Raw genomic sequence first — 26342 nt, 5'->3', positions numbered from 1 at the left:
CTAGCCAAGTCCAGTCATCTGGGCCACTCCAGGTGAGGCCCAGACTCGGTGGAGCAGAAGTAAATTCTTCCTGCCTTGCTGTGCCCGAGTACCTGACTTACAGAACTGAGAGCATAATCACTGATCCTTGAGTCATGGCTGTCTCAAGAATCTCCCCAAATCCCCACAGCAGAGACTCCAGGACTGCTGGAGGAAAGCCTGATGCCTCTCACGAACACGGCTTTAATAGGGATTGGAGTGTCCGGTCCCTACTACTCGTGCTCTCTGAGAAGCCATTTCGTGGTTCTGATAGGCTGGAGACGGGACTGTAGAAGCAGGGCTCTTTCAATCCGGCCATCTAACGGGGATGGAAAGTAGACTGGTTAGTCCAACACACGGAGTTAAAAATCCTGCCGTGCGGAAACTAGAACTTTTAAAAGCACAGGTCAGGGGCAGACCTAGATTTGAATCCTTGCTCCTCGACTTATTAGTTGCATGACCTTGGGCAAGTTATTTAACCTCTCTAAGCCTTATTTTCTTCATGTGTCACATGGGGATAGAAACCTCCTACGTCACAGGATGAAATGAGATAGTGCGCGGGAAGCGCGAGGCAGAGCAGCACTAAATGCCCCTTAGTTGCTGCTGTGCGCTCAGTGAGTGGGGTCAGAGGCCCAGGGAGGAGCAGCTGGCCAGCGAACATCGCAGGAGGCTGGCGTGGCTGTTTTGGATGGCGCACTCTGCTGGCGTCCTCCACGTGGCGGGATGGGGAGCGGGCAGTGTCTTTACATACCACAGAGCACGTCACAGCTTTCCTTCTAGATCTCGTTTCTTGAGCGATTTCCTAGAAGCCTTTGGAACAGCTTCTGAGGAGCAGGCTTCGCCAGTTCCCAGAGTGCTGAGCGAGTCACCTGTCCCTCCAGTCCCCTGCTCCTCCAAGAGCCTTCACCGGATTATCCATTTCCATCTCATCTACCTGTTCCCAAAATTTCTATTCAATGTGGTCTTAGGACAGTCATTAGAGGAGCAATTTGAGAGGGTATTCTGGAGACCCACCATAAATTGACATTCCAGCCATCAACCTCCAAGACTAGGGCACAAAAACCTGGCCAGCTGTCCTCCTGCCCGGAGACAACGGCGAGAGCTCAGCAGCCTCTGGAAAGCAGACGAAGAGGCAGCCAGCAACGGCCTTCCCTTTCCTTCCTGCCTTCCCTTTCCTGCCTTCCCTTTCCTTCCTTCCTTCCTTCCTTCCTTCCTTCCTTCCTTCCCTCTTTCCCTCCTTCCCTCCCCCCCTCCCTTCCCTCCCTCCCTCCCTCCTTCCCTCCTTCCCTCCCTCCCTTTCTTTCTTTCTTTCTTTCCCTAATGCTCAGTGACCTGCTCATATCTTCACCAGGTTCAAGGTTCAGCTGCTGAGAAGCAGCCTGTGGTTCCTAGAACATGCAGTTCTACGGGCAGCGCCGGCACTAGGACCAGCTCTTACCAGCCCACCAAGAACATCTCTCCCTTACTAGCTTGTAAACAAAGGTAGAAGAGAGCGCCAAGGCTATACAAAACCCTGAAGGCACACACAGAATCGGTCCCTTTTGTGCAGGGGAGACGGAGACTTTGCAGCTAACAAAAGACAAGGGGCCTTTTCTGCTTGGGACCCAGGACTTAACCATATACCAAAGGGATGCTGTCTTCTCAGGGCGGGGGAGGCACAGCTAGGATTTCAGCACAGTCATAACATCTGTTCTCCTCGCTCCCTCCAGGAGCTCCGTGGGTGCTGGTGACTAGAGAAGCATCCTCCTGCTCCGCCCCAGAGGAGTCCTACTATGTGCTGGTGCTGAGCCGGGCACTGTGAACATACAGACGCTACAGACACAGGCCTTGCCCTCAAAGAGCTCCAAGTTCACGCTGAAGGTGCTCTCTGAGCCAGCCATATTTAACCACCCTGATGGACAGCTCTACAAGACCCCTTTCTTGCTCGTTCCCCGGCTCCCCCTCCGCAAGGTCATGCCCAGGAGCAGTGCAGTGCACGGGGGCTAGCAATGACTCCAGGCAGAGCCGAGGCAGCGGGGACACCTCTGCCTGTGGGTATCACAGCTAACACAGCTGGCCCGCCTGGCGGGGGGCGGGGGCGAGTGTGGGCGGGAAGGGGTGGCACGAGGGATGAGATCACCTTCCTCCCGTGTGACCTGGAAGAGAGCGACGACAAGCATCCCAGGAAGGCAGGCTGCATCTTCATCCACCCACGACTGCCCTGAACCACAAATCTGTCCATAGCCACGTACGGCGGCCAATCCGCAGATCGCCCTGGGTCTCTCAGTGTTCAGAGGTGCCGTGGGCCACACAAGGGACAAGACGTGGTTCCTCCTCAAAGAGCTTCCTTTAGTCTGTTTGAGAAGAAAAAGGCAAAAAAGGCCCTGAAGCACTAGAGCATAAGGTGAGCGTGGAACCGGTTTCCCTGCGGTGGGCGCTCCTGGAGCGCAGAGTGCAAGTTAACCTCCGGAGTGCCAGGAAGGCTTCAGGGAAGAAGGGTGCTTTGGGCCAGGCCTGGAGGAGGCACAGAATTCAGAGTGGTGGGTGCTCATTCCAGGGGGAACTGTGACGTGAGCAATGACTATGGTGCTCAGGACACAGTTCGCTCATCACTTCCCTTGTAGAGAAAAGGGCTCAACCACTGCTTTTCTTCTCGCTGCTGTAATCATAAGAGGAAACAGCCAGAGGCCAGAGTGTTCATGCACAGAGCTTTGTTTCTCAGAAGTGTGGGCTTGTGACACTCCCATTTCCTACGGTGTCATCACAGTGTGAGGTCAGGGCTGAGGACATGGTGTCAACACCACTGCCCAGCCTTCCTGTCAGAGCCAAGGGTGGGGGATACGTCCTGGGACTGCTGCTCCCGAGGCCAGGATCCAGAGACTGTACGCTGATGAAGAGACTGCTTCGGGAATCCACAGACTCTAAGCCCATACCTCGTTCCACTGGCAGAATATACATGGCCAAACATGTGGACCAAATTCTGGCAGAATATCAAAGAATTCATACAGCAGAGGAAATCTTTGAATATTCTGAATAAGGGAAAATTTCCATTCATCTCCTAATTCATACTAGAGAGATTCCCCATGAATGGCCCCAATGTGGGAAAATCCTGAGAGCGACGTGAGCAGCCTCTGGAGATGAGGGGATCAGAGGGGAGGCTCCGGCACAGATAAAGCACAGATAAAGCTGGCCCACGGCAGAGCGCACCCTCTGGAGCACCACAGGGGACGAGCTCTCCGCCGCAGGGAGGGCAACAAGATGGCACGAGCCTCACCTGACAGCAGACGAGCTGTTCTGGGGCTGAATCCTTCAGACAAATGAATTGGGGGTGGTGAGCATTTGAGGAGAAATCAGCCCCATTCATCACCCGAAGATCCGACTGGAGAGAGGGCCGCTGAGGGAGCTTTTGGGGGCGCTCCAACCTCATGAGACACAGGCGAGCATGTGGGGCCTGAGGAGGACCGTTAGAGGGGCCTCAGAGCACACGTGATGGCACATGTTCACACAAGAGCCAAACACCACAAAGGGGCGAATCTAGAAAACGATCTTGTTGGAACTTGTGCTTTTAGCACCAGTCATGGCAGACAGACTTTGGCTGTGGGGCATGCAGACCCCCTGTGGGAGAGTTTGCTCGATGACACAGTCGTGTACCTGTAACCCCTGGGGTCCACTCGCAGGGGCACCTAATGCTGTGCGCAAGAGAAGAGTCTGGGGGCCGGCCCGGTGGCACAGTGGTTAAGTGCGCGCATCCGCTTCGGTGGCCTGGGGTTCTCGGGTTTGGATCCCGGGTGCGCACCGACGCACTGCTTGTTAAGCCATGCTGTGGTGGCGTCCCATGTAAAGTGGAGGAAGATGGGCACGGATGTTAGCCTAGGGCCAGTCTTCCTCAGCAAAAAGAGGAGGATTGGCATTGGATGTTAGCTCAGGGCTGATCTTCCTCACAAAAAAAAAAAAAAAGAGAGAGAAGAGTCTGGCCTCCACCACCCTTGGCAATTTCCTTTTCCACAGGGCCGCGATGCTCCCTCATTGTCCCCCCTTCTCTTTCTTCTTTCTTCAGTAAAGTCTTGGCCTTGTGTCTTCACATGTGCCCAACCTGTTACGGGAGATGTCCACTGGGCAGGAGGCCACCCGCCCATCAACAGGCTGGTGACTACCTTACACGTTTGACAACTGGTGAACACACCGCAGGGGAGGCTGCTGTGACTGACTGGTTCATTCATTTACTCACTCATTCAACAAGTATCTTTTCAGCATCTACTCTACTCTGTAGATGGCACTATTATTTGTGCTGGGGATAACGGACAGGGAAGAAGGAGGTGGCAGCAGCAAGTGGCTTGGGCAACCTCAGGGAAGAGACAAGGGGATCAGGAAGACAGCAGCACGTTTGGGACTGCAAGGGTGTCTGTGTCCCAAGGTTTCGGAGGAGGCTTAGAAGCAAGTGCTGGGAAGGAAGGGAGTAAGAATGCTGGTGCGATGGCTGTCACCAGGTGTCAGGCCAGTGTGCAATTCCTCAGAGCAACCCTGCCAGCCTGGTACCCATTATCTCCACTTTGTAAATAAAGAAAATACCTGCACAGCTAGTAAGTGGCAGGGTGCTTGAAGCTCGGTCTGTCTCACTCCAAACCCCACTGTCTCCCCCCAACCACAAGGGAGGGAACTGGTCCATTAGCTCCGCTATTCCTTGGGCTATGTTTCCAGAGATTTAGGGGACAATGAGAGGCCCCTGGTGAACTGGGAGGGAAAGGGGACAGAAGGAGAGAAGTGGACTGGCTTTTGTAGACTCTACTTCAGGGAACAGGAAAGGCACACTCATTCATTCCTTCATTCACTCATTCATTCACCCACTTAGCAAACCTTCAGTGAGCCTGTGGAGGGCCAGGCGGCGTGCATCAGTGCCTGGGATGCTAGTGAGTGAGACTGACATGGTCCCTGCCCTCGCAGAACGTCCATTGTAGGAGGCAGACAATGCAGCAGCCTCCGCGTTTTGAAAGAGGAAGTATTGGGCCCCACAGAAGCACAAAGGAGAATTGCATAACCCAGACTTGCAGGGCTGAGACTGACTCCTGGGAAGAAGTAACATGTCAGCTAAGACCTGAAAGAATAAGCATCAGTGAGGAGAGGTCTGTCCAAGGATTCGTCAAATTTGGGCAGACGTGGTGAAAGAGTGAGCATGGGAGTTTGTTTTTTTCCCTCATGAACCCAGAAGGTTTCCAAGAGGTGCAGTGAGCAGAATGAGCTATAAAGCTAGGACTGACCTAAAGCTAGGTAGGTTGGCCGGGAGCTGCCAGTTCCTGGGCCCCAGGAGAAAACTGTCTTGTGCGTGAAGCACAGACAGCCTGACGGTTCCCCGCAGGCAGCTCTGCGACAGACGTGCATGGGCAAACACCCCCCTCTGGTGGTGGAAAGAGGTACTGCCCCTGAGGCCGCCAGGGTTGGGGGTTCACAGACACAGGCTTGCAGGGACCTCTCTTGGCTCTCCTCATCTCTCAGGTGAAATGGAGTCGGGGCCACAAGCAAGTTCCCCACCTCTTTTTTCAGAGAAACCTGAATAACAGAGAAAATGTATGTATATGCTTAGGAAAAAAATGCTAGAAAGACACTGTTAGCAGTGATTCTGGAATAGGAGACTGCATTTTTTTCATTTTGTTTACATGTATTTTAAAAGTTTCTATTATGGACATGTGTTACTTTTGTTGATAAGAGAAAAGATGTATTATGTTTTTTTAAAAAAAGAGCAGAAGTGACAGGAAAGTGGCCCAAGGGGGGCCTGAAGTGGAAGCCAGGTGGCTGACGTGAGAGCTGAGTGGCCTGGTGACGAGCTGCTGCCCAGGCCAGCTCCCTGTGCCTCCCGCACCTGGGGAGCACACACCTGGCGGTTACGAGGCCAGGCAGAGAAGGCCTGTTTGGGGACCGGGCTTCCCGAGGAACGCCCTCCCGCTGCCTCTCTCTAGCCGTGTCCTTCACGCCCCTTCAGCTCACACACGCCCGCCCTCTCCTGCCCACAGCGGTCGCGGTCCCGCCTGCTCTGCCTTTCTCTCATCAAAGTAACACCCTCCTGACCTGGTCACACAGGTGGGCCTCAGCGCCAGGTTCTGGGTGATCTTAAGTCTATTCCATATGCTCACACTTGAGAGTTCCCTCCTTTGGGCTCTGATCCTGAACGAGGGTGGGTCTGCTCGGAAACCACAGCCAGCCGTGTGACATTTATGGGGTCTCTGCCCGCACAACTTTTCTGATATGGAACAAGGTGCTCACCTGGCCTGCAGGTTTGGTCACTTGTCACCTTCACGGCTTGTCTTCTCTCTCCTGCTTGAAACTTTTCTCTTGGGCAGGACAGCTGCTCAGCCACCCCTCTGTGAGGTTCCCTGATGCTGGCCTCAGGTACTGGAACATTCTGAGGTGTCTCCCAGCTCTGGCACCTGTAGAGCTTCCCTGAAGTCTGCCTGAGTCACCCGTGGGGTCTGCTTTCAGCAAGTTCCTGATCTGAGCTGAATGCCTGTGCTCAGTCCTGAGGTCACCATCTGAAATCAGACATGAAAAATTCAAATATTATCTGTGTCCTGTGATAGAAAGGCCCTGCCTACTATAGGGGATCGATCACATAAATGATGGCACATAACACAACAATGAAAAAGGAGGCTGTAGAAGAATATTTAAGGATCATACATTCTTGTGTGTGTGTGAGGAGATCAGCCCTGTGCTAACATCTGCCAACCCTCCTCTTTTTGCTGAGGAAGACTGGCCCTGGGCTAACATCCGTGCCCATCTTCCTCCACTTTATATGGGACGTCCCCACAGCATGGCTCGACAAGCAGTGCCGTCGGTGTGAGCCCGGGATCCGAACCGGCGAACCCCGGGCCACCGCAGCGGAGCACGCGCACTTAACCACTTGACCACACCGGGCGGCCCTGATCATACATTTTTTTTTTTAAAAGCAGGTTGTAAAATACTATATATGTGGTGAGATTATGAGTTACTTTCATTCTTTTCAGGCATATTTGCATTTTCCAAATGTTCTATCATGAACATGTATTACTTTTATAATAAGGAAAACCTCTCAAATTATCATCTTACAAACCTGGGGAGAGGAAAGAGCAGGGGATTGTAGTGGTAGGGGGCGACTGGAGGGCAGTCTGAGGAGTCTGGGAGAATAACTGGCGCTCTCCTGGCCACACAGGAACAGGGGGTGGTGGGCAGACGGCTAAGGACACTGCGCGGAGGGGCCACGGCTGGTGACCTCCATGGAGTGGAGTCCCGGGGCGTCCCTTGGAGGGCGGCAGGGGATCGAGGTTTGAAGTAACCGCAGAGAGGGTGACAGGAAGGAGCTGACGCAGAGGGAAGAAAGCTGGGTTTGAGAGTATGGTCCTGCGTTGAACCCATACACTTCACAAATAATAACATAAAAAGTAACTCTTATATGTGGGCACTTTGTAGTTTACACAGTACTTTCTCATCTATTATTTGATGATTACAGATAAGGAAACTGAGGCTCAGAGAAGTTAAAGGACTTGCCCCAAATCGCACAGCTAGTACGTACCGGAGGCAGGACCCGAATCCAGGTGGTTCCAGTGCCCACCTGGCTGCTCCGTGCTGCTCAGCTGTCCCTCCTGAGCACAGGCAGTGAAGGTAATAAGGCTTGACGCCAAGGAGGACATTACAAACACTTAACAACTGGTAGGGCCCAAACACTGACCGATGAGAACAGATGCTGGTCTCATCTGGAGACCTCTTGTAGGACCTGGTGATAACCATTAGATGCTGGGCTCTGGAAAGGTCCTGAGGGTCGGGGGGGAGTCACTGGGGTGGCCAAGGTGGCTGGCAGGGTACTTGGGGACACATAGCAGCAGCTGCTTACCACCCAGTCCAGAAACCATTCAATACTTGAACAAGCCATCCAGCCATTCTGTTGGCACCAGATGAATGTCATCCCTGCCTCTGGCCTCCCCTACTTCTGTGTCCCATGGATCCCAACAGCAGCAGGAGACTCTAAAAGTTGTCCAATATGTCACTTATTTCATTGTGGGAGCTCTTCAGTCAAACCACACTCCAAAGAGAAGGGACAAGATGTTCCCCTGATGTAGGTGTCCGTGGACAGGTCCGAATCTGTGAGGTCAACTCTTGGTTCCTCGTGCTCAGGCAAAGACTACCGGGCATTGCTGATCTAAAACAGCAACCCCCTAGTCGTGTTATCCGGCTTTGCAAGGAGTATTACAGTCCTGTAATAAGGGAATGTACTGAGTTCTGAGACTTTACAGCAATGGAAACGGTGATGCAACGACTCCTCTCTGAAAGGAGAGCCAGGAGTGTGGCCAGCCCCTGCACCCTGCCTGCTCCCTTCTCGGTGGGGGTGGATGCCTCACTGAGTCTGTTCTCTTCATCCCCAACTGCCTGCGTCTCCCTGGAGCAGGCCCCCCTCCATACACCCTACAAGGGGGCTTATCTCTCAAGCTCCCTCCAAACGCTGAGTACAGGCTACAAGGAAGGAAGAAGACAAGATGGTGTTATTGTCAATAAAGGTCTCTGTGAGCCATCTCATGGAGCGTGGATCAGCTAAGAAGCTACCACTCCACCAGGACGCTCAGCTGTGCCTGGGCCCCTGTGGATGACTGAGACCACGAGGGGCTCATTCTCTTTGTCGTCCGCCAATGCCCTCAAGACGTCTCTGAATTCTTGACTGACAGCCTCATGCTAGTTGGATGGTCACACTCAGCTCCCAGCACAGATCTGTAAGTTGTGACGGTTGGTCCTGCTTTGCAACACAGGAGGGCCCAGGAAAAAGGAACGAAGACCCCAGTCTCCTCCCCACGGTCACCGCCGGCCTCTTCCTGCTGGCTTGGAGGGGTGGAGCTCCCAAGATCTACGTCTGAAGTGGGCCTCAACTGGCTGAAGCTGCTCACGCGTGGTGATTCTTGTGCCTGTGGTGGAGGTGCCATTTGCCCCCAGAAAACTCCCTGTCCTGGAGACAATTAAGAAAATTGGGAGCTCTAAAGGAAATAAAGGTAATTACCTGCTTTTTCTGTTTGGAAAATGTCTTGTTAGACTTTTCCCCGCCAGTTCTTTTTTTTTTTTTTTTTTTTATTTCTTTAAAAATTATTCTTTTCTGATTACAAAGCAACATCTGTTCATTGCAAAAATAATTAAATATTACATAGTTAATAAAAATGCTCAAAGTCCTTCATAATCCTATTTCCCAGTGATAATGCAAATTTTTAAAAATTTATTTTATTTAAAAAAATTTTCCTAGCTTTATTGAAGTATAGTTGAGAATTAAAGTGAGAATTAAAAATTGCATATATTTAAGGTGTACAACTTGATTTTAAATTAAATTTTGATTCAAGTTTTGATAAAATAGTTATTTTAAAAACAAAATAACTGATTTATATTAAAGTAAATATAATTTGGATCTATTTGATATGACTATATTTCCTGAATTCTTCCCTAAATGTCCTAGATTCAAATATTCTGTTTAGTTGCTCTCAAAAGCCATGAGAATAGCCCAGAAATTCCAGTTTTTCTGAATCCCACCTACCTCTCCCAGTTGGCTTCTAAAACCTGGAAATGGTATCCAAACCTCTGTTAGAACACTTGTATTAGTCTTCTATTGCTGTGTAACAAATTACTCTAAACTCAGCAGCTAACACAACAAACATGAACGACCCCACACAGCCTCTGAGGGTGGGAACTGGGGAGGAGCTGTGCCGGGTGGTGCTAGTTCAAGGTCCCTTATGAGGACGAGACCAAGACGTCTGCTGAGAATTTTTTCAAACTTTGGATTTGTGTCCCGAGAGATAACAACTTTGCTAAGAACAGAATGTGGAAAGATAACACGCCTCAGGGCCCCATGGTTAGTCTAACAGAAAGGGTACAGAGTCAGCCTTGACTTCTCTCCAAGTTTCAAGAAGAAAATGGGGGGCTGGCCCCACAGCCTAGTGGTTAAGTTTGGCACGCTTTGCTTCCGCAGCCTGGGTTCGGTTCCCAGGCGCGGACATACATCACTCGTCAGTGGCCATGCTGTGGCGGTGACCCACATACAAAATAGAGGAAGACTGGCACAGATGTTAGCTCAGGGCCAATCTTCCTCAGCAAAAAGAAAAGAAAAGAAGAAGACAGTGAAAACGGAGCTCCCAGAGTGGGAAGCTCAGCCAGAAATGTGAAAGTTGTATTTAATTCTGTATTGTGGAAGAAGAATATGTATTTTAGTTTCTGTAGAGGATGATTTAAATATTGAGTGGTTTAAATAATGATTTAAATGAAGCATACCCAGGTAAGAATGAGAATCAGAACATCAGAGAAAAAAAAAAACCCTAGAAAATCATCCCAAATCTAATTTATGTCCCAAAGGTCAAAGGAAAGAGCTAAGAGGAACAGAGAGACGCAGTGTTGCGTCAAGAGATTGGGCCTTAGTTTTCTTTGGAGGACCGATCCCTCCCTACATGCCCACGTTAGTTCTCTCTTCTCCTACCTGCTGGCCGGGTTCACTGAGTTCTCACTGTCACCGCCACCTCCTCTCCACTGCCCAGGGGCGCTCCCAGCCCCAGCCCTGCAGCTCCTGGGGCAGGATGGCCAGGAACTGCTCCAGCACCAGCAGCTCCAGGATGGGCAACTTGCTGCGTCTCTCTAGCCTCAGCCACTGGTAGCAGAGCTCATGGGGACATTTCAGAACCTCACGGGGTCGCAAATTTCCTGGCGGTAGAACTGTCCGAAGTGTGAGCGGGCCAGCTCCCGGCTGGGAGGATGACTCCCTGGCAGCAAGGGCTCTCCCCCCACGAATGGTGCTCGGATTCCACCGTCACTGTTAGAATGCTGTCTGCTTTTGAGGGCCCCGGGGGGCCAAGGACATAGAGCCCCTCATTGCTGTGATCATTCTTGGCTGGAAAAGTCCCCAAGGAGGCTCGCTCGTGCTGTGGGAGAGTTACATTTCAGAGAAACTCCTCATGAGCTGCTTTATAGTTCAGAAACTTTCTGAAACAGATAGAATACATTTAAAAAATTAAATAAAACCCCTTGATTATGGAAATTTCCAATCCCACTAAAAAGAATACAATAAATACAACAAACTCTCATGTACCCATCACCTGGCTTCCACCACAATTCATTTTCCGCCATTCTTGTTTCCTCCACACTCCATCACACTTGGTGTGTGTGTAGTATTTCAAAGCAAATCCCAGACATCATACCTTTTTTCTGATAGATAATTCAGCACATATCTCTAGCAAATAGGATTAAAATTACACTTAAATTTTTTTTTGAACACATATGATAGAATAGTTTAGTGTTCCTCGTGTACCCATCTCTAGCACTTATGGACACTCAGCCAATCGCCGTTCCTCTGCTCTCCCCCTCCTCCACCACACTGGATATTTTTCCAGCAAATCTGACATCATTTCACCCACAAAATCTGCAGTATGTGTCTCTCCAAGTCTCTTCCTTTTTTAAAGCATTACCCTAACAGCGTTATCACAACTAAAATTTTCAAACAATAATCCCTTAAGATCTTCAATGTTCACATTTCTCTGATTTTTAAAAATTTCACAATTGGTTGTCAGAATCATGATCCGAGTAAGGTATACAAGTTGCATCTGTCTGAGAAGTATCTTCGTCTACAGGCCCACTTCCCTCTTAAAAACTTTTTTATCTTGTAGTTTATTTGTTGAAGTATTTCAGCTGTTTGTCCTTAGAACGAAATGGCACTTAACAAATGCTTGAGCGCCTGTTCTGTGCCAGGCACTGTGCCTTGTGCAGGAAATAAAGCGTGAGCGGATAGCCACGGGCCGATCCTGGATTTGGGGCAAATCTCTGGCTCTCTGGGCCTTGGATCCCCCTTCTCTAACGGAAGAGGACTGGACTGGACGCTCTCTAGAGGCTCTGATGCACTCGGATCCCCTCTCATCACTATGACCCACCGCGCGAGTCTACGCAAAACGCCCCCCAACACACTCCCTCCCAGGGACCCCTCGCGGGGACCGAGCCGAGGGGGCGGCGCCCGACCGGAAGGCGGGCCGGGGAGGAGCCCGAGGCGATGGCCCCGACACGCCGCCTTTCCGGGCGGCCGCCCACCTGCCTGGGTGCTCAGAGGCCGCGGTAACGCGGCAGGAGCTCGTCCCGGACGCCGGGAAACCCTCCCCACCAGAAGGCCGAGCCGGGCTGCGACGCCCTCCACCCCCCCGACCGCGGCGGCGAGCCGCAACGGCAGCGGCGCGGGCCCAGCCCCGCCCAACAACAATTCCCAGAGTCCTCTGCGGCGAGCCGTTTACCGCGGCCTGGGCCTGCACATGGCCGTGCGCAGAACAGCCCCCACTTCCCGGGCTTCCAAACAGGCCCGTCACGCGCCCGCGCCACCTAGGCCTTGGTTCTGGGGCCCGAGAGGGCAGAGCCATTCGGCTGGGCCGGGGCCCTGGGGAGGCTGAACTACATTTCCCAGAAGGCTCCGGGCACACTCCGCCTCTGGTCGCGAGCCACCGAAACGGTAACGTCTTGTTGCCAAGGAGACGAGTCTCGGGGTGTTTGGGCTCCTGAAGCCCGTGAGCAGAGGAGCTGGAGGCAGAGAAGAGGGATAGAAGAGAGGAGGCGGACGGGAAATTTGGTTATAAAGCAACGTTAAAGAGTACATGCCCTCCGTTTGCCTTTTTGTTTCCACGAAGCTCAGGGCGAACATCGCACAGCCTTCTAGGAAATGCAGGCGACGCTGCCCTAAGGACTATGGGAAATGTAGTCCTTGATTAACTGCCACTGCCAACAGCACCTGCGATAAGCCAGGCACGCTGAGAATAAGGGATAAAACTCACCTTTTCCCTTCCTATCCACTCAGACACAAATTTCACCTCGCTAATACTTAGAGAATCTGCCCTTTTCTCTCCATGCCAACCCTGAGGGCTGAATTTAAGATATTCTACATTTCCTGGTCAGCTGCCTGCGCGTGGTCTTGTTCTTCTTAAATCTATTCTCCACTCGCCCACCAAAGTAATTGTTCCTGCTCTGCTAAGGGCTTTTCAACGGCTAATAGAATCAAGTCCATGCTCCTTGGCTGACGTGTATATTTGACCTCAACTACTGTCTCCCACTAGTCTCCTCATACATAAGAACCATTCTCTTGAGGTTGTTCTTCATCTCATTTGTGATGGATACCCTAAACCATTGTGACTGTTTTTTTGTTTTTTTTTTTAAGGAAGATCAGCCCTGAGCTAACATCCATGCTAATCCTCCTCTTTTTGCTGAGGAAGACTGGCTCTGAGCTAACATCTATTGCGAATCCTCCTCCTTTTTTTCCCCAAAGCCCCAGTAGATAGTTGTATGTCATAGTTGCACATCCTTTTAGTTGCTGTATGTGGGACGCGGCCTCAGCATGGCAGGAGAAGCGGTGAGTCCGCGCGCGCCCGGATCCGAACCCAGGCCGCCAGTAGTGCAGCGCGCGCACTTAACCGCTAAGCCACGGGGCCGGCCCCATTGTCACTGTTTTTTAAAAATGCAGAGCCCAACTTCCTGCTTTTAAAAGTTGCACCCCAAAAAGGGTGATACATTTCAAGTGTAGTTGGATTTGCAAGATATTTTTGAAAAAGTACTTGAAATAGGTTTCTATAAATAGAAACCTAGTTCCTCATTTACTCTGATAGAATTTTATTCCCTTGAACACAATGTTTCCTTGCATGATATAAGTAACTCACACCTAGGTGTTTTCCAGGCCTGGTAAAGTCACACACACAAGGTAAAAAAAAGGATGGTTCTTGTCTAAAGTACTTATCACAAAACTCCAGTAAGACTATAAATGTAAAATAGATGAGTTATTTTTGTTTTACACAACACTTTGAATGTCTAAGATCTATAGTTACACCTGATCCAAAGCATTGTAAGTGCGGAGTAAACCTGCTCTGAGGCTTTAGAGAAAGGAGACGTACTTTTAAAGTCTATCAGAAAGGCTAGATGGGCATGAACTCTACAATGCAGAAAGGTAGATGAGGTGCTGCTCATGTCAAAGGACCAAGACCTTTCCTTTTGAAGTGGGAATACTTGGCAGACACAACATTTCCATTGTCTCTTAACTTTGGTAGGGAGAACGGCCTGTATCATGAATGTAGAGAGTTATTTAACCGATAAAGTGTTCAGAAGTCACATCAAAAGCATGCAATCTGCTCTTAACATTCAAAAGCAGAAAGTTTCCTCCTCCTCATTTAATTTCTTTGGTTTTGGTTTTTAAAATGTGGAATCGTCCATTTCTTGCCTAAGGAAAGAGTACTTTTGTTGAGAAAGCCTCAACCAAGGCCAGGATATTCATGTAATTCTCAACAATCGGGTGGGGAAGGCTGAAATCAAGATCTAGAGAAGCCACAGTTCAGAATAATTTTCTTAAGTGGTACAAATGCAGTTACCTTTCCCATGGGTATCAGGAGTGCTGATTTTTAATTAACTCTTATGTCATCAGTTACCAGCAAAGCTCTACTCTTTGTTATGACAATTTAGCCTACCCTATGGACATAAGGGTCTTCTGGTGTTCCACAAAAAGTATACGATCTCCAGGAGCTTTCCTGACCGGTTCTGAGATATGGACATTCAAGTTACAATGTAAGTGAATAAGTCATAGTGTTCTGTACAACAGATAGAGCTTCAGAATACTATTTGGTCATTTGATTGGTTTCAAGAAATAGAATGCTAGTTCTATCTGCAACGTACTTGCAAACCATTTTGTTGGTGGCTCAGCCTCAAAAATCATTATTTGCCCTCCTCTTGTTGCTGTGGTTGTTGCTTTACCGTGTCCACTTGTGGACTCATCTGCCCACTCAGCACAAGACAGTGGAAAGAGCAGGGACATGAGGTCCAGCCTGTCTGTGTCCCTAACGTGCTGCTTCATTGTGGACTAGTCATTTGTCACCTTCCCCCCCAAACTTGCTGTTCCTCTTGCACTAATGCCTCAGTGAAGGGCATCTGTGGTAGGCTGAATAATGGTCCCCAGCAATATCAGGTCCTAATCTCTGGAACCTGCAAGTGTTACTTTACTGGGGAAAAGGGTCTTTGCAGATGTGATGAAGTTAAGGATCTCTAGATGGAGAGATTATCCCGGATTATCTGGGTGGGCCCTAAATGCAATTGTAAGTGTCCTTATAAGAGAGTGGCAGAGGGAGATTTGAGTCAGATACACAGAGAAGGTGACGTGAAGATGGAGCAGAGACTTGAAGATGCTGGCCGTGAAGACTGGGGTGATGCAGCCACAGACCAAGGAACGACAGCAGCGACCTCATACTGTCCTCCTTCCAATACAGCCCTCGTGCTGCCGTCAGGGGTTTTTCTAAAATGGAGATCTGACCACATTAACCTGCAGTGGAAATCCTTCTGTGGCGCCCCAAACTGCTTGGCCTGGTCTGAGAGGCCCTTCACCATCTGACCCCTTGTCTTCTCTCCTCACCCGCACACCCACCTCCCCCCCCATCTCACTCACGCACACACTCACTCCACCACACAATCACTTGAGTCCTGCTGAACTCTCCTGAGTTCCCCAGGTGACTAGGCTATTTTATGCTTCTGTGGCTTTTGTGTGCATTGTCACATCTGTGATACAAATAAGGTCATCTTATCTCAACCATATGCCAGCACATGCATGGCAGAAATCACTTTGTGCAGTTAGAAGATGGTCCTGTTAAGTTATAAACCAGAACTAGGATGTCCAGAGCAGCAACCTCATTTTCTCCTTCCCTCAAAAGGGCTGATGGTTGAAACTATCTCTCTAAATTTCCACATTCAAACATATTTATATTCCAAATCATGTTTTTCAATACCATTAAAAATGTCCATCAATAAAAATATAATATTGCAACATAAATGGCTATTAGAATTATCTAATATAAAATCCCAACCTAAACGGTTATGTGGAATATTATGCAGCTGTAAAAAATAGAGAGCTCTATATGTATTTACACAATTCCTAAGATAAAAAATTGAAAAAACTAAGTTGTAGAAAACCATGAATAGTTTGCTACCATTTCCATTCACAAAACACATTTGCACATGCACAGACGGCCTCTGACAGAATACGAAAGGTAGGGGGCTTCTTCAGAGGGGAACGGGTTCAGGGACAGGGAAGACAGGCAGACTTCTCCATTGAACCTCCCCTTGTAACTCGTGCACGTGTGGCCTATTAAAATTTAACACATTTTTCTCAATTCAAGGACTTACAGGGTTGTACTCTGGCCATTAACATAATGAAAGCTGCTGGGTTAATTTTTCTCTTGAGCTCTTGGATAACCATTAAAAATCAGATAAAAATAACTTTTTTGTTTTGGAGCTGTATCCTCAAGGTTAATTATTACTACTGCAGCTATTATGTAAAGGTGATTTGCTGCAGTTCACATTAACGTTATTTTGTGTTCCTTACATATGTTCCAACGGAGAGCAGGTCAGGCAGGAAATTAACCTGGCCTTAAAATGTGCTCATGGGTAATCCAGGCAGTTTACTCAGAGTTGACTGTGGGTCAATGGAAATTTACCAGGGAATTGTCATTATCTACCAAAACCACTCTCTCAAAGGGACTGCCCCCTGGCTGCATTTCAGCCCTCCTCTCCGTAAAAGTGGAAGGCACCCAGGCATATTTATTCACATCTCAAGTGCCACTACTTTTCTCCCACTCTCAGTTGAAAAGATCTACATCTAGCTTTTGATCTACTTAATGTATTTTCAGGTTGGCTGTGTTAAAAAATTACAAACATAAAAATTATGAATGAACAATAATTCCTAAGATTAAAACAAACTTACTTGTACAATAAGCTATAAACTCACCATATTTAGTTATTCTGAGCATTAAATCTTTTGACCATTTTTACAAATCAGGTGTTATGACAACATGACTTTGTTTTTACATGTATTACATGAAACAATATTTAAGAATTAAATTCCCCTAGGATTATAAAAAACCTTTTAGAAGATATATATGTTCCCATATTCCAATTTGATAAGTTGTCCAGATATCAAGGACATCTAAATAAAAAGAAAATCTTGGAAAGCTTAAATGCTAACATTCTTCAAAAATATCTTAGGTGAATTGTACACTAATGTTGATAGCAAATTATTCACAATAGCCAAAAGATAAATGGATAAATAAAATGTGGTCTATCCACACAATGGATTATTCAGCCTTAAAAATGAAAGAAATTGACAGGTGCTACAACGTAGATGAATCCTGAGGACATTACGCTAAGTGAAATAGGCCAGTCAACAGAAATACAAATATTCTATGATTCCTCTTATATGAGGTACCTGGAGTAGTCAAATTCATGGAGACAGAAAGTAGAGGATGGTTGCCAGGGGCTGTGGGGAGGAGGAATGGGGAGTTAGTGTTTAATGGGGACAGAGTCTCATTTTGGGAAGATGAAAAAGTTCTGGAAATGGATAGTGGTGAATGTACTTAATGCCATGGAACTGAACACTTAAAAATGGTTAAAATGGTAAATTTTGTTATGTATATTTTACCACAATGTAAAAAAGGATAACAGTATTGTTAAAATTAAAAAATTATCCTAAGTGATCAAGTACACCTCTTATAGGTTTACAATGAAAATATCATTGCATTTCTTACAGGGATAATATTTTGGAAATATTCACCCACCATATTCTTGATTCCCCCGAAAATCATGTTTTTCTCCCAGGAAGCTGCAAGTTGAGAATGGATTGGACCAGCCAGCTGTGGCAAGGGGTCAAGTGATCCTGCCATACGGATACACAGAGACCTGGGATGGGTGGACACAGCTGGCTCACAGATGTGCAGGGCCAGCCCCTGCCAGGACGGGCCAAGTCAGCCTGGGGACCACTGGTTCCCGCCCAGGCCACGAGCCTTACCAGTCTTGGACTTGGCAGGAGACGGCCAGTAGGGTGGCCGGTGACATCTTGACAGAGGTCAGGGAGGAAGCCAGAGGACCTGCCCTTGGAACAGCTGCCGCACCCCACAGTGGCACAAACACTGTCCAGACACCCTGACACCATCTTGGGGAGAAGGCAGAGGAAGTGGACTGTAACCTTGAACTGACTAAATATTTATCCCAGAGCCTGAAGTAACCTGAAAACTTAAACTGCGTGAGATGGAAGTACAGTTGAGTCTCGTTATTCACGGACATTACATTCTGTCAAGTCACCACGATCAAGGGATTAGTGAACAACGAACCACTGCTCCCGCAGACACAAAGGGTCAGTTTCCTGCGCGCCTCCGCTCACATTTTCATCAACCATCAACACACAACCTGGTTTTACGTGTGCTTCTGTTTAAAGACACCTTGTTTAATATAGGTTGTTGCTTCACTGACACTGAACTCAGCCAGCAGCACTGTAACTCACGCTGCAGTGAGGCTCGTCTAAGGCACAATTTTCCTCCGTGAGGCACGTCCCAGCCTTTTTGCACTTAGGACCACTACACAGCACCTCAGGACTACGTTTGGGGGCCATTTTAAACAGCAAAATCACCAATGAAAAGCACAAAAATGCGACAATGCGGCACTAAATAGATGCTGACGGGAAGCCTTGTTCACAGGAGGAGAGCTGAAACAGGAGGGCAGGGCGCCGCCTCGTTCAGCCTCAGCGGGGAACGTGCGTGTCTGACGATTCAAATCTTTTGCCGCTCTGAATAAACGTGAAAGTGCTGTGAGCCCTGATCTGGGGGTTATAAATAAATTTGAACAAGTAGGCAAATTCACAAATCCAGAATCCATGAATGAGGACCGACTGTACCTTCACTTGGCATTGTAAGTACGCCAGGTCCCCCATTATCTCAGAGGATGGCAGTGTGAAATTGAGACCAAGCACAGAAAATGACGGATCTACAATTTTTTTGCATATCCAAGGCGTAGTTCTTAAGTTTTTGCCTCTACCTCACCATTAATTAGAAGAATACAATGGACGCTCCATGAGGGCAAGGATTTTTATCTGTGTAGTTCATGCTGTATGTGGGCAGCAGCAGAACAGAGCAGCACATGGTAGATGCTCAGCAAGTCGGTATTTGCTGAGTGAATTAAGGAATGAAAATCACACTCAAACCAATACACAGGGATACACTAGTGTTGTATCATTGGGCTATGACAGTTACAATTCCACAATTCTTACAACTTGACATATGTGAAGGAAGAAAAAAAAAACACGTCAGTTTTCCAGCTTTTTGGAGAGGTCTGGGGCAAAGGAATCAGAATTCAATAATAGAATTTTCTCGATTGAACTAAGGCTAGAGAATAGATGGTGTTAGAGTCAACTCCCTGCCTCTCTGGTACCTTCGAGCAGATAAGGAGAATTTCCTCTACAGCCACAGGGAGAAGAAAGACTCATAGCTGGTGAAGGTTGCTGATCTGTCCTGGGGAAGAAGGTGACTTCATCTGGGATGCGGAACAGTCGGACGAAGGTCGGTTAGGTCATGATTGACATCTCCTCTCGGTCTCTGCTCTCAGACACTGAGTTGATTATGCCCTTTAAATACTTTATGAACTCTATCCGGATCTCCTCAGGGTCATCCTCAAGATTCGAGTGCACCAGCTTCAGCTTGTTCAAGGGTGGCACTTAAAAAGGAAAACAATGTAATTAGGCATGAACTTTTAATAAGGGCCATGTTTAGCTCCAATGACCTGAGACTTATAGAAGCCATTTCGTTTAACTTTCTGAAGTCCAAAAATAAAGTTGTGTCTTGCTTGACATAATTTAACACAAGAAGGTTTCACCACACTGCCACCTAGCGATAAGATAAGAACTCTACAAGCCACTTCCAGGTTCTCTCTGTTCTTACTACTGAAAGGAAGTGATTTCTGAATATTTTGCGTCGTTTTCCATGATCATTTTGTCACCTCTGTAATGGTGTGTGTCACAAGCAAAGTGGAGTTTTTCTTGAGCAAAGGCCAGTCAGGAAGGAGTGTCCCTAACAGCACTGGTGAGTGGCCCAAACCAGGTTTTTTGCTCTCTTAGTGTCTGCCTGCTTTTAAAGTGTCTATACCCTGGCCTGGATGGCACGGCAGATCTTCCCACTTAGCACTCTGATTTCTCATTGATGGTGAGAAGACCAAATGCCTAGGTCACAGTAGGCGCTCAATAACTGCACACAGCTGCTGGTTTCAAAGCCATGCAGCAATATAAAAATGCCCAGAACATTCGAGACAGAAGCAGCAAGGAGAATTCCAGTCTCCTTACACAAGGAAAGGTTTCCTCTGTCACTCCCAGAGCCTGGCTTGTGGTGTGCAATCAGCAGACACTGAGTGTCCTGTAAGCCCTGCTGCTGGACGAAGCAGGAATGCCACCTCTCGAGCTCTCTCAGGTGGCTTGGGGTGTCGGCGTTGAAGATGATCACCACTCCGTGGGAGTCCTTCATCAGGGCCGGCCAGCAAGACTCGAACCTGCGCGGCAGGAAAGGATTCGAAGTGAACGTCAGGTGGGTTCTGGTTTCTAACTGTGGATTTTATTAATAATTGATAAATGATTTCTCACTGTATCATAACTCAGTCACTAAAGTTTCAAGAGCAATGCCTGTTACCACATAATTGATCAAGCCCCTCATGCACGCCGGGAAGTGTGCTAGGCCAAGTCCCAGGTGCCTGGCGGGGAGCTGATTTTTGAATCATCTGATGAAGCAAACCCTCTTTAAAGGAAACGTACTTGGGATTGCCTCCACAGTCCCAGAGCTCAAATTCACAGCCTGGGCCTTTGCTGTTGCTGGTAACGTGTGGGTTCTCAAATTCCAGGATCCTACAAATGAAAACGAGAACGGCATCTCATCTATACTTTGGAAACATTATACTTGGGGAAGGCCACCAGCACCCCGAGTAGGGGGGGCGATGGACAGGGACTCTCCGGGACACAGATTTGTCAGGCCTCACCTCACTCCTTGGGTTGGGTTGTATTCGGTGATGTCAGAAGATTCTGTCAGAAAGTTGGCCAAAACGGTTTTTCCACTCTGTGAAAATGAAGATGATAAAAGATCTTTGCCGAAGAGCAGAAAAGTAAACCACAAGTGAGCACTCCAGGAGCTAGCTTGGAACAAGGCGAGATGGAGTACAGGCCAGGGCCACCCAGAGGTCACCAGGGCAGAGGACTCTCTGGCTGGTGGACCTCGCTGCCTTGCTCTACGTGGTGGGCACAGCCTGCTCGGGACCCAGGGAGCACCGGGTCCCAGCACCGGCTCTGCCACTGGGTGACTTTACCCACTGATTTCCCTAGCTGGCTCTCAGTTAACTTATCGGAGAATAACAGAAAAACATCATTAGTGTGTGTCTCTCTCCTCACTAGCTCCTCTCCACATCTTCAAGAAACCCCAGTCTGTCACAGATATGAAGCCACTGAGGCTCAGAAAGGGGAAGGGAGTCCCTCAAGGTCACATATAAGTTCAAAGTCAGAGCTGGGTCCCAGGTCTGGGGACACGTGGCTGGCTGTACCGCACTCTCATACTGGGCTGTTTTTCCTTCTAGATAAGTGACATACAGTCCTATAAAAATATGAACAAAACAGTCCTCCTAGCCCCTCCACCCAAAGCACTCACCTGTCCATCCATCCCATTCGCTACCCAACGGTAACAACTATGATGTTTTTCAGATCTTTTCTATAAATTTGCATCATTCACTTAAAAAATATTGTATATTTCTGAATATAAAACAAGCTATTTTTTTCTCCCCCAAAATTATTCCTCAGAAGAAAGGAAGTCTCTTACACTTGAGTCCTTATAAAAATCTCTCAAATTACGCCCTGCTCCCTTAATTTCTTTTCTTTGAACAATAACTGCTTGACTAGAATGACCTCAATCAATCAAGCCCTTTGGGGGCTTGTAGGGGTCACTTGACAGAATCAGAAAAAAAAGGGGGGGAAGGGAGGAGCTTAACACTGCTTTAGTAATTTTTCCTGAGGATGGGGCCTCACGAATTAAATATCACTTAAAAGTAACACAGTAAGTGGTCATGTTATGAAGATCATGAGTATTTATTTATCTATAGGATGAATGAATAAAGCAAATGCCCTGGTGTTATAGGAACCTTCTGGAGGCTGGAATACCTTTCCAGGACGAGGGTCACACACAGATTCAAAAAATGCTGTATCCAGGGGCAGCCCTGTGGCACAGTGGTTAAAGTCTGCTTCAGCGGCCGGGGTTCAAGGGTTTGGATCCCAGGCACAGACCTACACCACTCGTCAGCCATGCAGTGGCAACCCACAAATAAAGTGGAGGAAGACTGGCACAGATGTTAGCTCAGGGCCAATCTTCCTCAAGCAAAAAAAACCCAAAAAAACAAAATGCTGTATCCTAAACCACTTCGATGGTGTGCTTTGTTAGGTGATTCAAAAAGTGGCTCTAGTCATTGAAGACGGCTCAGGTGTCAAGGGTGCAGGTGAGGGGCTTGAATAAAACGGTCATAAAATGCAAGAATGGAATAAAACAGCATTTCCAAATTAGTATATATCTTAATGTACATTTAAATTTGCATATAGCTACACCAATACATAAGACATTATAAAAGTTTATTTGTATGTTTCATCTTTGTCCTTAAATTTTATATACACAGGTTGGTCAAAACCAATTTATTGAGGGGGGAGGGGTTCTTATAGGAAAATGAAGAAATTTCCTGCTAGGCCCATCAGGTATTTTTAAGTGTCTACTTTGTGGCAGGTGCTGTTTGACTAAATTAGGAAAAGATGAGGGAGTGATAAGTACTAGGGTAAAAACAAAGCAGGGAAATATGACCGAGACTTTGACCTGGGTGGCCAGGGAAGGCTGGCAGATGAAGTTTAAACTGCGATTTAAATGACAATGAGACACCTGAAGCTTCCAAGCAGAGGGAATAGCTAGTTCAAAGGCAGCAGGGCAGGAATGGACACAGCGTGTTAAAGGAATAGAAAGGTTGTAAGTTAGGAGTGACGGGAGAGGGGGGAATGTATATGCAGAAATATATCTTGCTGTTGAAGCTAGGTGATGGGTACTAGGAGTTCATAGTTCTTTCTCCTCTTGTGCATGTTTGAGAATTCCCATTTAAAAAAAGATACCTATGCTTGTTTGACTTTCCATAACTCCGTGCATCTTGTTGTTACTTGTCTATTTCACTTAATAGTTTATGTCTTGGAGGGTTCTCCATGTCAGTACACACAGATTAGCCTCATTTTGTTTAACTGCTGCAGTCTTCCAAAGTAACAATGTACCTTAGTTTATTTAGACATTCTCTTGTTGATGGGCACCTAGGGTGTTGCCAACTCTTCAACATTGTACATGACTCAAGGGGAATATGGACAAGCATCAGCTACAGTAGATTCTGAGAAATATAACTGCTGCACTAAAAGTTAGGCACATTTTAAATTTCAATACTTTGACTGCCAAAACAGCTGTTCTCAATGTATAGCCCCATCTAGAGAATCCTAGAGTACTCATTTCCCTGCAAGCATCCTAATGCTGGATGTTATCAACCTTCTAAACTTTTCTCATCCAGTCTGATGGGCAAGTATCATCTTTTTGATTTAATTTGTGTTCCTATGACACGAAGCTGAGTATCTTCTTGTATTTATTGCTCATACTTTTTGTATTTCTTGTGTGCAGAGCCTCTGCTCGATTTTCTATTAAGTTGTTTCTCTTTTCTTTACTGATTCTTAAACTTTCCTGTTGTGTGTTCTACCTATTAATCTTTTCTTTGTAATGTATTTTGCAAATACTTTCCCCAGGCTTTAACTTTGCTGTCACTTCTTTTAAGGCTTCTTCATTTTTGTGTCGTGCTTAGGAAGACCTTCCATATCTCAAGATTAAAAACATTTCTTTCCATATATTCATCTGGGCGAACAGCATCAGCAAAATGCAAGTTCTCAGGTCCCTCCCAGACCTACTGAATCGAAACTCAGGGGTAGGACCAGCAATCTGTTTTTAACGCGCCCTCTAGGTGATCCTGATAAGTGCTGAAGTTGGAGAATATTCATCTACTACTTCTAGAGGTTTTTTTTACACGTTCGGCTTTCCTCCATCTGAATTTTATTTTTGTGTATGGTGTGAAGTACACAAGTAGATGGAACCCCCACTACCACCACCACACACACATTATTAGCTAATTGTTCCAAGACCAGGTAATAAATAGTCCAGTCTTTCCTCCTGGTTTTCTGGTCCCACAGACATACTCATCAGGACCACCTCAGACGCGAAGTGCGACCTAGGCTCTGGTCCCATAATGCCACTCACTACCTTGGGCCTTGGGCCCTTAGTGGAACCGGGTCAAGGTCTGGAGGCGCCGAGCTGACGGCGAGGCCAGCGGCGCACACCGGATGGGCGCGGCGGGACTGCGCTCCCGCCTGCCGGAGGGCTCCCGGCCCCCGGCCAGCCCCGTGGGCGCCCGCGCGCTCGTCCGGGCCCCGCTCGCCGCCCCGCCGCCGGCCCCGACCCCGGCCTCACCTCGCAGGGCCCCACGAAGAGGATCTTGGCCTTGAGCATCGCCGTGCGCCGCCCGCCGCCCGCAGGACCCCCGGAGCCCGCCCAGGCGCTGTCCGGGCGCGCGCCGTCGCCAAGGCGGAGTGGAAACTGCCGCGCTGATTGGCTGCCTTCGTTTCCATGGCGACGGGAGCGGCTCGCGGGGGCCGACGGGAGTGGGCGGGTTCTGGATGCGCGTGGCTGGGCGCCTCAAGGGCTCCGGGGGCGGGTCACCGCGGCCCGGGCAGGGCGGTGCGGGCTTCGGGCTGAAAGTGGGCGTGCAAGGCAAGGAGGCGGGTAGGAGGGAAACAAAATCCCGGATCCAGACTCGCTTCTGAGCGGGGAGCCCCGCAGAGCTCGCGAATCGGACCTTTCTCTGTAGAGAGGGGGCGGAATTGCTGGTCTCTAATCTTTATTCCACCTTGTAACCCCGAGAGCTCAAACAGGCCGAGTAGCTGGTGAGCTGGGGTTGGAACCAGGCATCTACCGCCTTTATCACTCTGGCGTGATACTGTCCACATTGAGAACAGATTTCTCTCGGTCCTGGCCCGATCTAGAAGAGGTGAAGGGAAAAGCGAGTCTCTGGTCTCCGTAAAGGAATTCACCACTCACCGTCATTCGGATGATCTGGGAGAAACCAAAAGGATAAGGCCCTGGCGTGGCGTACAGGTGTCTGGAAGCATTGCTGCTAAATTCAGTTGTCAGCCTTAAATGGCGGAGCCAGTCCAGAATTTCGCGTGAGGCCGTGAAATTAAGTGTCTGTGTGCCAAGAGTGCTGAGACAAAGTATGAGAGCCCAAAAAAGTGCTGGCATGACAAAAAATACAAAGTAAACCCAATACCAAATCTTTAACTTTGGGGGGGGGCCGGCCCCGCACGGTGGCGTACTGGTTAAGTGCGTGCGCTCTGCTGCTGGCGGCCTGGGTTCGCATCCTGGGCGCGCACCGACGCACTGCTTGTCAGGCCATGCTGGTGCGGCATCCGGTATAAAGTGGAGGAAGATGGTCACCGATGTTAATCCAGGGCCAGTCTTCCTCAGCAAAATAAGAGGAGGATAGGCACGGATGTTACCTCAGGGCTGATCTTCCTCACACACACAAAAAAAATCTTTACGTTTTGGTAGGCTAGTTATATAGTCTTGGAATTACAAAGAACCGCTGAGTGAAGTGTAAGGAAGAGTCTACCTCAATTTCAAGATGTTATGAATTGATTGATTGAATAAGTATCTTTTGCAGGCCTACTGTATACCAGGCACTCTTCTAGGTACTGCGGATGTGCCTGTACCTCTTGAAATTTTCATTCCAGTGAAGTAGATGGATATTAAGTAAACAATACTCTCAGGCAGAGACAATGTTAGGTAGTGGTAAGAGCTATGAATAAAAATAAATCACTAAAGAGTTAGAGTGTGATGGAGCCAATTTTGGACAGGGTAGTCAAAGCGAGACAGTGGTGCAGAGGTGATATGGATACACAAAGCTGAGCTATGAGAGAGCTCAAACAAACCATGTGAACCATCTGGGGGATGAGCAGTCCAGCAGAACAGCAAGGGCAAAGACACCGAGGAGGAAATAAACTTGGCATGTTCTAAGAACAGCCCAGAGGCCCAGTGAGGCTGGTGCAGGAAGATCAAGGGAGAGAGTAGTAGGGGATACTGTTGGAAAGATCGTGTAAGACTTTGGGAATTTATTCTAAAGCCGATGCAAAGCTTGTGCCAGGATTGTATTTGGCTACATGTACTAGAAACTCCACCACAGCGATTTAATCAAGGGAGGGATTTATTTTTCTCTCACATAACGAGGAATCCAGGCATGGGCATTCAAGGGCTGCTACAGCTGCTCAAGGAGCAAGATCTCTTCTCCCTCCCTGTCCGGATGTCTTGGGTGTGGCTGTTCTACCTTTGGGTATTTGCTTTCTAGGCAGGAACAAACGAGAAGAGCAAAGGGCAGAGGATATATGGTGTTACAGTCTCCCTTTTCTCAGG

The 26342-nt window shown here is 48.2% G+C and overlaps 1 protein-coding gene and 1 long non-coding RNA gene across 4 annotated transcripts; both read right to left on the bottom strand.

Annotated features, from left to right (window-relative positions):
* Positions 1 to 3177: 3177 nt before the first annotated feature.
* On the bottom strand, positions 3178 to 12470 carry LOC131422125 (uncharacterized). Of its 3 annotated transcripts, none has more exons than XR_009224032.1 (4): positions 12252 to 12470; positions 10460 to 10959; positions 6253 to 6518; positions 3178 to 5089 (listed from the first exon to the last, which is right to left on the bottom strand). It is a non-coding gene; the product is annotated as an uncharacterized LOC131422125 (long non-coding RNA). The 3 variants fall into 3 exon arrangements; XR_009224031.1 differs by lacking the exon at positions 12252 to 12470 and adding an exon at positions 12055 to 12149; XR_009224030.1 differs by lacking the exons at positions 10460 to 10959; positions 12252 to 12470 and adding an exon at positions 7535 to 8198.
* Positions 12471 to 19008: 6538 nt separating this feature from the next.
* Positions 19009 to 24422, bottom strand: IFT22 (intraflagellar transport 22). The gene is made up of 5 exons (XM_058569079.1): positions 24348 to 24422; positions 20818 to 20894; positions 20597 to 20686; positions 20135 to 20337; positions 19009 to 19512 (listed from the first exon to the last, which is right to left on the bottom strand). The coding sequence occupies exons 1-5, from the start codon at positions 24384 to 24386 to the stop codon at positions 19364 to 19366; spliced, it is 558 nt and encodes a 185-aa protein (XP_058425062.1). The 5' UTR covers positions 24387 to 24422; the 3' UTR covers positions 19009 to 19363.
* Positions 24423 to 26342: the final 1920 nt, after the last annotated feature.

Source organism: Diceros bicornis, chromosome 26, assembly GCF_020826845.1.
Source record: "Diceros bicornis minor isolate mBicDic1 chromosome 26, mDicBic1.mat.cur, whole genome shotgun sequence".
Lineage (NCBI taxonomy): Eukaryota > Metazoa > Chordata > Mammalia > Perissodactyla > Rhinocerotidae > Diceros > Diceros bicornis.
The sequence above is the reverse complement of the archived record's forward strand: the minus strand, read 5'-3'. Positions and strand labels throughout refer to the sequence as shown.

What these genes read in the sequence shown, in the direction of transcription:
- IFT22 (XM_058569079.1), bottom strand. Translation starts at nt 24,386, where the DNA reads ATGCTCAAGGCCAAGATCCTCTTCGTGGGGCCCTGCGAG. An exon ending in TCTTCGTGGGGCCCTGCGAG is followed by an intron (nt 20,895 to 24,347) that starts GTGAGGCCGGGG and finishes TCATTTTCACAG; the next exon opens with AGTGGAAAAACCGTTTTGGC. An exon ending in CAGAGGAAACCTTTCCTTGT is followed by an intron (nt 19,513 to 20,134) that starts GTAAGGAGACTG and finishes TTCCTTTTTAAG; the next exon opens with TGCCACCCTTGAACAAGCTG.